Raw genomic sequence first — 11095 nt, forward strand, 5'->3', positions numbered from 1 at the left:
GTAGTAGTAGTATTTAAAAAACATATATTTAAACTTTTCAAAAACTTATTTGTGCATGTTGTGTTCACATACAGGGTGTTCATTAAACCCTGTCACATTCGGAACCACGATGATCAGTATGAGCAAGTAGACACATTGGCACATTAAAATAAATTTTTAGAATGAATAAATTTTTTTTAAAAAGAAATGTCAAAAAAAGCAAATGGTTGCTTACTTCTGCAGGGAGAAACGAGGCCCTCCGAGAAGGGAGGGGGAGTCTGATACGCCGATAAATATGCGGCCCCGCTCATTTCGCTTCTCCCCTACAGAAGTACACAACCATTTGTTTTTTTTTTAAATGTTTTTTTTTATTTTTTTTTAATTCTTTGATCTAAATATTTTTTTCAATATGCTAATATGTCTTCTTGCCCATACTGATCATCGTGGTTTCGGACGTGACAAGGTTTAAAGAACACCATGTATAATTGATGAACAATATCTAAACATAACAAATTTTAATAAAATTATTAAAACAACTTTGATTTTAACCACTTTTTTTTTAAATCTACCGACCGCTTTTAAAGCTATACAAGCTTCTTTATCAAAGTTTACTTAACTAAAAAAATAAGTGGTTAAAAACAAAGTTGTTCAATTTATTTTATTATAATGAATAACCACAAAGTTAGTGCTTCAAATATTAAATTTATAAAAATTGTGATTTTTATACCAATGTCGTTATTTATTATTTGTGAACCACGATAAATAAAATCATAAGAATGTAAGTATTATTTTTATCAAAAAAAACTTTTAGCCTGCCTCGAAATTTGTTGACCCTGAGAAGATTACAAAGTCTGGCTAAGACTCTGCTCCTGTAACGAGCGTCTTCAGGGTGCGGCGTGGTGATGGACCTGGCTCGAGAGATCTTCAACCTCTTCTTCACATCTGCAGGCTCTCGCCGTCCTGGAAGGCCGTCGATTTTTACGACGTTTTACTAGGCGGAATTAGGGACGCGGGATTGACGCGAGAGAAGGCGAGAGTGCTGGCTGGCAATAGGGTCTCCTGGAGGCGACTGGTGATGTCCACATATTCCACATAGCGGCGGATATCGAAAAGAAAAATAATATTCTTAATTTCCATCAACGATATTTTTGTCTATGAACGTCTGAAAACCCATCATAAAACAAACTGCAATTTGGGGAGCAATGTGATCCGCATATTGCCTAAAATAGGCGCATCAACTATTTCTATTATTATTATTATGGATAATTTAAATACCGCCATTTTCGTAAAATAATACCTCAAGGGCGCTTTACAGAATGATTATAAGAGGGTGCTATTTGCAAACCCGGCAAAATCCATCTTTCTTTATTTTGAGCAAATCACAAAATACTGATACAATATGTAACTTCAATTTTTTTTTAAACTTCAATATTTTATTATAATCAGTAAATATTTTATACGTAAGCAGTGATGACATAAGCGTTATTATGTCAAGAAACAGTAGTGAAATAAAAAGTTTAATTTTATACATTCCAACTTTACAATACTCAAGTAGAGGTTGCCATGTTTGCAACAAACCCGATAATTTAAAAGTCAAGTTCTTACAAATAAAGCCGTATTTTTAACTGACAACGTTATAATTATCGTAAAAAAATGTATTCTGACTAAGTTAAAATTAATATCTCACTTTTTTTAGATTTTGGATTTTGCCGGGTTTGCAAGTAGTACCCTCATATAAGGAAAAAAAATAACTTTTTTAATTTGCAATTTAAGAAAAAAGATGTACTTTGTCATCAAATGCTAAGGATTTATTCAAATGATTTAGAGAACAAGTTGGTTTTAAGTTTTTTTCGAAACATCACTTCATGCATTCCATGCCGTAGGCCCTGCGACCGCAAATGCGCTTTCGTATATTTTCTAGAGGTATATTTTCCTCTCGACGTAGATGTAGCTGATCTAAGCGTAAGACGTCTGTCAGCTAGTTCATCTGGAATGCAGAGTTTCCTTAGATATTCCAGAGCAGAGTTGTGCAGTGGCTTATACATAAGCCAACAGAGCTTGTATTCCACCCTCTGTGGAAAACGTAGCCACTGTAATTCCCGAAGTAGTGGAGTGATATGACTGAACTTAGAGATTCCAAAAATAAGTCTTGCTGTAGCATTCAATATAGACTGCAGGCGAGTCATTTATTGTAACATCATAATTATTATACCCTTTATTCGCCCCAATGGTGCATAGGGCACTGCATGTATCGATTACACAATGTTTTGCAATCACAACGAGGAAGTTGAGTCATTTAAAAAAAAAATATTTGTTGATAGACTATTAATCTAAGCCAAAAAAAATATTTTTTTTATATCATATTATCAGCGCTATGATTTTTTTAAGTTTTGTCTTTCTGAAATAACTCCGTGTGTGACGTCAGAGGTTCTCTTCCGCTTATTCTCGATCAGTTCTGTGCGTTGGTCCATTGACAGCAAGCCAACCGGAAATCTTCCATAACTCTCTTATCATTGGTTGATTCATATGAATCAGTGACGTCGTTCAAAGTAATTCGTTTTTATTAAAATATTTTCTATTATTTTTTTCGTACATTTTCAGGAAACTTAGTTTATTCACATATTTTCTGTATTATTTCCCTTGTTTTAGGTCGAGAAGTCTTCGGAAATGAAGAGACTCCGCCGTAAGATCACCCTGACAATAAAGCCAGGAACTCCGCTTGCTGAGCTCGGCATTACGCGCAGACAGATGGCAGGTATTCGCTACAATTCCAAATTACTAGTATTTTAAAAATAAAATTAATAACAACGTAGCCGGTTGACAAAATGATGACAGGTGGACACCCGAAATAATAACATGGAGACCGTGGCTAAACAGAAGAGGTGTTGAAAAGTTACAAAAAATCTTCGATATCCGATAGAACATGGATGATCAAGGCGAGTGATAGAAAGGAGTGCAAACGCCCGGAAGAGGCAGCCATCTAGCAGTGGCGAGAACAAGGCTGAAGAAGAAGAAGAAGAAGATAGCTGGTTAAATTTTTAAACGTCAACAACAAGAAATATTTTAAATAATCCCAGTTCGCCTGTTTATCTGAGAGAGCTCATCCAACCTCTTTCACAACACGGACTATCTCTTCGTTCTAGTAACGAGAGAACCCTTTTAATACCCTGTCATAGCTCTAATTTTCTTTCCTCCTCTTTCACAGTAGTAGCCGCTCGATTGTGGAATAATCTACCCACTAATGTTGGAGACGTCCCTTCTTTATTTACATTTAAGTCAAGATTAAAATATTACTTTCTAAACATTTAAATTGTTCCTTTATCCTTCTTCTTTTCTTCCCATCCCCTCTCCTCTCTTCTAGAAAAGTGTTTTTTTAATATATTTTTGTTTTGTAAATCTTTGTTTTTATTTTTTGTATAAAATTTTAAGACTCAATATGTCCATGTATTTATAATTTTCTCAAACCGAACGGTTTGGGTAGGAAGGAAGAAATTGCCTTAAGGCAATATGCCCGGCCTTATATGTATATAAAGTGTCAAATAAATAAATAAATAAACAACAACAACAAACCATCACACTGTTTCCCCGTAAGGGTAGGCAGAGATGACAAAACGCCACATCACTCTATCTTTGCATTCAGATCTCGCTTTCTTTACATTCGTACATTATCTCAACCACGCGCGCCGATTATTCCGACTCTTGACATGTCTATCTTGAAATATTTTCCAACAAATTTGGTCATACCATGTCTTTCTCGGTCTTCCTCTATTTCTGTATCCACCAACGTTTGCACTGTAAATATTTTTAGCCGTCTTTCGCTGTCCATTCCGCTCTACATGTTTTAAACTTCAAGTTATTTAATGTTCAGCCTGCTTTGGGCAAAAGCATTTTTTAATTTTATATTTACGAAGATGAACGACCTTGACTTATTTAACGACTCAGCTATCCGCTACAAACGGAAGCTGAGTCTCATTGACAATAATAATATTTAGCCTCTTTTTGGAAAAAAATGGATACAAAGCAAACACCACATTTCACGCTAATGTCTTCTTAAACCACACTCCTTATTCAAAACTATGGAGATACCAATACAAATGGAGTCGTGCGTTAAACATATTCTCGTCAAATTTTGTTGTCCTGTCAGAAATTATATTTTATGTTGTGTTGTGTACGTAATTGGGGCTTTGTTAGGTTTATGTTTTGCTGTAAAAATATCACTGTAATTTTACCAACATAGATAGCCCTGTGTGCACAACAATAAACTTAAATTTTTTTTTTTAATGTTTAATTACTTTTACATTAGATTTTCAATGCGGTCCCAAAGAAGTAAATGAATGCATTTTCTGGGGGCCTCACTTTACAAAGTTATAGCTATCGATATACCGGTCTAGCTAAAAAAATGGTTAAAAAAAATATTTATTTTCCAGAATACCGTGATGCCTTCTTTGTAATTGACAAAGACCAGAATGGGAGCATCAATTTGGCAGAACTTAATCAAATTATGAGAAGTCTTCAGATGTTTGCCCGGCCGGATGAACTGCAGGAGGTGATCAAAGAAGTGGATACAGATGGTAACTTGCATAACACTGTCACTAATAATTCTGTGGCTCGGATCGAAAAAGGGCCAATGTCAGATTTCATTTATTTTTTACCGCCATTTCGTAGAGGGTCGTTGTCAGAAAAAATTATACACACATACATATGTATGTGAAGATGTTTTTTATAAATATTCGTTATCAAACACGTCAAATAGTACATTATAATGCCACAAAATGGCTGCAATATTGCGATTTATATTGACACTTTTGATTGACACATTGAGACTTCACATCGGGATCAGCTCTTGTGGCAGCTTATTCCAACCATCAACAACCCTATTGCTCAGGAAATGCTTCCGTGGATTTAGATTGAATCTCGTTTTCTCCAGCCTGAGACTGTGGCCTCGAAGACGAGCATCTTGTTCAAGCTCGAACATGGGATCCAAATTTGGGCAGCAATGGTGATTGTTGAGTATCTTGTATGTCTCTATCAGGTCACCCCTTTCTCACCGTTCTTGCAGCGTTGTGAGACCGAGAGTTGTCAGTCTCTCCACTTATGGAAGCCGTTTTAGGCTCGGCGACAACTTTGTAGCTCGTCTTTGGACTCTTTCCAACAAGTTGATATGCTTAGCAAAATAGGGATTCCATATCTGAAACCCGTATTCGAGAGTAGGTCTCATATAGGTTTTGTATATATTTAGTAGCATATTCGGTGTTATATATGAGAAGGCTTTTTTTATCAAGTAGATAATTGAATTGGATTTATTTGTTGTTTAATATGTGACATTCCCATTTTAAATCATCTGTTATTGTTATTCCGAGGTCTGTTTGTTGTTTCACAGTTTGCAAATCTTTATTTAGACTATGTACCTATATTTAAGTTTGAAAAATACATTAAAAAAACAAAAAAATAAAACGATTCAGGTTGAACTTGCTAAAAAAGACTCAGGCGTGACTTAAAAGTGTTTGTGTCTCAGGAAAGTACAAAATAGTATAAAATATAAACAAAAATGCATAACAAATAGAAATAATTAGTAAATGAATAATTCAACATATCACAACAGAGATGAAGAACATTTTAGAGAAGGTAATGTAGAAGTCTAGGCATCCACAGGGCTTATGACCTGTCATTGTCTGGTTTAAGTGGCCACTTTACGCACTGTGTAACATTCACCATTCTGCCTATATTTGAACATCTGTATTGGGCTTGAAGGAGGAGATTTAGCGAAATGTTAACTCTCGCCTTCCACACAGAATCCAGGCTCTAGACCTGGGCTTGGAGGGCGAGAACTATTCACGGGGACCCGTCACAATAGATCTTCACAGATTTTCCATCTCTGTTGTAACTTTATGTTTTCTATAGCATCTAACAGTTTGCAAGTATAAAATATACATTTTCAAGTACACACACATACATTCAATACTGATAAAATCGTTTCCACTATGAGAATAAATTTGATTCATCTTCTGGATTACACAATCCGTACCTTCCACCCAGAGAATTAAGAATAGTCCAGAAGGAGCGTAGAATCATATTTGAATACATCGGACTGTGTCCAATAATTCCCCCACTTTCACCCACACTTTCACCGCGCGCATGCGTGAAGTCGCCGCGTAATGTTGCCAGGTCGCGAAAAATATAATCATAATACAAATGAAAGATAATTTATTTTTATTTTCAAGTTCTCTAAAATGTTATTGTACACGCGGAAACTACTACACATGAAACGTGAGCCCATCCTGTTTCTTTTTTATCCCAGCAGTTTTTCTACATTTTTAAACGACACAACACGGGATAGTTGAATTTAAATCGGGAGTTGCGTACTGAGCGACGTCTCCTAAGAAACTAACGGTCAAAACGTAAAACTATTCCTTTGAGAGTAGTTTAGTCGCTTTCTGTTTGATGCGCGTATGCGGTTTCTGGACTATTCTCAATTCTATGCTTCCACAATAGATTTTAGATTTATTTCATGCCAAGCAATTTTGAATGGTATTGTTTTTCAGGTGATGGAATTATAAGTTTTGAAGAGTTCGTGATCATCATGTGCAACGTGGGATGCCCATCGGTAGAGGAAGATGAAGAGCTGAGAGACGCCTTCAGAGTGTTTGACAAACAAAACCGAGGATACATCTGCGCATCTGATCTGAGGGTGGTGCTTCAATGTCTCGGAGAAGATTTGAATGAAGATGAAAGTAAGTTTAATTCGATACATCAGTATGCAATCGTCGGGTTTCTGGCACAAGTTGGTAAGTACAAATTTTCAAAAATTGTGTACATTACAACAATATATTCAAGGCATAACACGAAAAAAATAATTGGCGATACAATTTAGGGTTAAGCCGTTTTGATAATGTGTCACAGCGTAAATAAAATCACGTACCTGTCTCCTTTTTTCTCGCTAAATTCAATCCTGTCCCTTTCGCACCTATATAAAGTTTCTAAAAACAATTTGATAACGAGAATTTGTCAATGTCCGCTTTGAACTCGTCGCAAATCGATTTTGGTACAAAACGCATCGCAAAATACGTAGAATTAATGGCAAAATATGATATAATTAATAATAAACAAAAATAAATTTACTTTGTAAAAGAAAACGAAGATTCCAACAGTGTGGAGTATTGCCGCAGTTTTCTAGAGGAATAAGAAAACTCCTCAAAAAGGTTAGTCCATTCAGGGACGAAGGAGCATATGAAGCAAGTGAGGCTGAGCCTCACTAAGAAATTATTGCTATTCACCAGTACCTAATATGTATTTTAATAGCATTATATCAACACATTATGAAGATAAAAAAACTAGCAACCAATATAAAAATGCTCAAAGATGCCTACAAATTTAATATGGTCCGTACTGTGTTATTTACTGTAGGTACCTACTTAACATTTACGCATATTATACTTATCGTACGTATTTCAATAAATTTATTTATTTTTAAGTATTACCGAAGGCATAATTTTAAGTAGAAATAAAGGAAAATGTCACAAAAATATTTGTGATTTAAAATGCTTGTATTTCTTTTCAAAAACAAAAATCTAAATTTTGCCGCCGCTTCTTTTATGTAAAATTTATTATCTTCAAATTATTTCAACAAATTTTTGTTCAATACTTAGTCTTTATTGAGTTCCCAGATACCTAAGTTTAGTCTAAATTTGAAATGGCGTAATCTGCCGGTCTAAAAGTAATTATATTTTAACAATGTTTGATTATGTCCAAATGCTTGCAGACTGGCTGGATTTCCTCCCTAGGGAGTTGTTCATATTTAGATTTATTTCAACAGAGAGGGAAAAAGTTTTCGAGAAGAAATTTGGAAGTCTAGGCATTTACAGGGCTTATGACCTGTCATTGGCTGGTTTAAGTGGCCACTTTACACACTGTGTAACATTCACCATTCTGCCCATGTTTGAACATCCACATTTCCTCAACTCTTCCATCTGTTGACTTTTGTGAAGTGAAAGAGCTGAAACCTTTATCACGTGGGTGAGATTCATCCGGCTGAACCAAATCACCTACTAGGCAACGCCTGGAAACAATTTTCCAATTTTTATACTTCTTCTTTTACCAGGTAGTAATTCAACTAATTCAATAAAAATTGGAAAATTGTTTCCAGGCGTTGCCTAGTAGGTGATTTGGTTCAGCCGGATGAATCTCACCCACGTGATAAAGGTTTCAGCTCTTTCACTTCACAAAAGTCAACAGATGGAAGAGTTGAGGAAATGTGGATGTTCAAACATGGGCAGAATGGTGAATGTTACACAGTGTGTAAAGTGGCCACTTAAACCAGCCAATGACAGGTCATAAGCCCTGTAAATGCCTAGACTTCCAAATTTCTTCTCGAAAACTTTTTCCCTCTCTGTTGAAATAAATCTAAATAATTATATTTTACTTACATAAAACTTTTGAGTATATTTTTTAATGAAAATACCTTTAAAAATTATTGTTTTTATCAAATTTATTTGTTTTTATTTTTTTATTATTGCACGATTGAAAAAAAACATTCGTTTTAAAATGGCAAAATCGTATGATTTCCTCATTTTGCGTTCGTTTTACCAGACTACAGCCATTATGCAAGATTAGAATAATTTTACCCAACTGTTTTAAGAAATATGTTTTGGATATGCAACCCATGTGTTTTAATAAAAATTTCACAATTATCATAATTATTATTATTATTGGAGGTATTATACTATATTTTATTTTTTTCCCGATTTTTCTTGAAAATAAATATTGCTTGATTATTAAATCATATGTTTCATCTTATTTCAGTTGAAGACATGATACGGGAAGTGGACATTGATGACGACGGAAGAATCGATTTTAATGGTGAGTTTCATATTTTCATAATGATTACATCGATAAAACGGTAAAATAAAGACAGCGACAATAAGACCATCATGCTGTTTCCCCGTAGGAGTGGGCAGAGAGGATAGAATGCCATATCACTTTTTGTATTTGCATACAGACCTCTCTTTCTCTACATTCTGACTTTTTACATGTCCATCATTAAGTATTTGTTGGATTTGGTCATATCATGTTTTTCTAGATCTTCCTCGTTTTCTCATGAAAAATGTAATATAAATATTTTATATTGATAAAACCCGCTTTGATGAAAACGCAACAATTATTCAACTGTAAACATTTTTTAACTTAAAGATGTTAGTGGTGCAACTGGCCCTAAAGCAATTTCAAATCTACTTAAAACTCCCAACTTCAAGCATTGGGAAATATAACAATTCAGTTTTTTTTATCTTTACAGAATTTGTGCTGGCGCTGGGAACACACGACGATGAGAAATACCTAGAGGGTTGAATATTTGAGTACCTTTTACCGAAGCTTCTACAGAATTTTGGACATTTTGATTCCATGTTATATATTGCAATGTATTTAAGGATTTTTATATATCATACATATATATCATACAGCACTAAGTATACTATAACATGTATGTAAATCTTTTTTTAATAAATCTTTATATATTCTAGTTCTATGTTTTTTTTTTGCACCACAACAGGCCAGAAGGCCCGATTACAGTGGTGAATTACATCACAGAACACCTAGGCTTGAGAAAATTCACATTTTAATTTTTGTGTGCTCACTGGGAATCGAACCCAGAACCATCTTGACCACTACACCACGGAGGCCCCCAACCAATCTTATTTTAGCACTTGATCCTACTTTTGATGACTATCTTTCGATTTTATTCGGCAGAACTAGGGGACGCTGGATTTATGTGGGAAGAGGCGAGAGTGCTGGCTGACGATAGGGTCTCCTGGAGGCAACTGGTGATATCCACATGCTCCTGTATGGATGGGTGAATTGATTTGAGGTTAAATGAGAAATATGGATTAAAATTAAAGTTATTTATTGAGTAGATACACACGAGTTACATCCTTACAATTTTGTACAGATGGAGTATACAATAGCAAACACTGGCGAGGAGCTGGTTAAATTAATTAAGGTTAATAAATTATAAGCCATTTGGCTTGTCCCATTAATTTTTTAAAAAGCCAAAAAAACATATCTGTATTTTTTTTGGCTCATACGCGGAATCGAACTTACCTAGACGATATGACCCTAAGAAATTGTAACTTTTTAAATAAAAGTCATTCAAAATTAAATTAACATTGCTTTTATTTTGTTTATTTGTTAATATTGTGTTTACGAGGTAAGGCAAAATAAGATTCCAATTCTTTAACAGGAGGCGGGATTAAAAAATAAATAAACTATTGACTTAGAACATAAAATCTTTAATTCATTTAACATTACATACACACTTACATATTATATAATATATATCAATATGCGTATATCTAAAAATTATACAAATTAAAGTAAAAATGACTTGTTTAATACTATAAATGTAAAATAGATTTTACTATTACTTCAAGGAGTTACATATCTATTTCCACCTGCTTCTATAAAAATCCCAATTCTTTGCATATTCGAGAATTTTTTTAATGTATTATTTACGATTTCATATAGCATTATTTAAATACCAATAACAAAGGATGAAAAACAAGATCAACAGCAAAATCGGATGTTCTCCAATATTGCAAAAAAACAAACAAATGATTTGAAATTTTAAAATATCGACTCAAAATACTGTAAACGATAGTCCTTAAAATATAGCGTTATTAAAATGACAGCTGTCAAACTAATGTGACTAGTGATGGTAAAGTACTGATCACTGGCCATGTACCGATCAAATCGATTTTATGAGTTTTTTCATGCAAACATGAAACTCTGTTTCCGAAAATTGATATAAAAACACAAAAACAAGCCTATTATAGTGTGTTTAAAACAAGTATTCACCAAAGAATAAGACATTCATACTTTTCTCATGAACAACATCAAAAGAATTTTTTTTATTCGATCGATTTACATTGATCAATTTGTCCCATCTCTAACATTTTTGCAAAATGATGTAACCTTGTAAGAACGTCGTTAATAATTAGGTTTATTTTTGTTTTTAAGCTGATTTTACATAATTATGTTGATTTATATGTCAAGCATTGTATTAAAAAAATTAATTAACATGCCAGATACTAATAATTTTTCATGTGTCAATATTAATCACTCCTTA

At 34.0% G+C, this 11095-nt stretch overlaps 1 protein-coding gene across 1 annotated transcript; it reads left to right on the top strand.

Moving 5' to 3' along the window:
- The first annotated feature begins 2607 nt into the window (after positions 1-2607).
- On the top strand, positions 2608-9493 carry LOC148272976 (neo-calmodulin-like). Its single transcript, XM_088239311.1, has 5 exons — positions 2608-2734; positions 4407-4550; positions 6522-6710; positions 8779-8835; positions 9269-9493. Exons 1-5 carry the CDS (start codon positions 2647-2649, stop codon positions 9319-9321), a joined length of 531 nt encoding a protein of 176 aa, XP_088095437.1. The 5' UTR covers positions 2608-2646; the 3' UTR covers positions 9322-9493.
- The last annotated feature ends 1602 nt before the right edge of the window (positions 9494-11095 follow it).

Source organism: Micrasema longulum, unplaced genomic scaffold (assembly GCF_059751315.1).
Source record: "Micrasema longulum isolate JH-2025_06_02 unplaced genomic scaffold, ASM5975131v1 h1tg002129l, whole genome shotgun sequence".
NCBI classification, from domain to species: Eukaryota; Metazoa; Arthropoda; class Insecta; order Trichoptera; family Brachycentridae; genus Micrasema; species Micrasema longulum.

What these genes read in the sequence shown, in the direction of transcription:
- LOC148272976 (XM_088239311.1), top strand. Translation starts at nt 2,647, where the DNA reads ATGAAGAGACTCCGCCGTAAGATCACCCTGACAATAAAGCCAGGAACT. An exon ending in CAAAGAAGTGGATACAGATG is followed by an intron (nt 4,551 to 6,521) that starts GTAACTTGCATA and finishes ATTGTTTTTCAG; the next exon opens with GTGATGGAATTATAAGTTTT. An exon ending in AGATTTGAATGAAGATGAAA is followed by an intron (nt 6,711 to 8,778) that starts GTAAGTTTAATT and finishes ATCTTATTTCAG; the next exon opens with TTGAAGACATGATACGGGAA.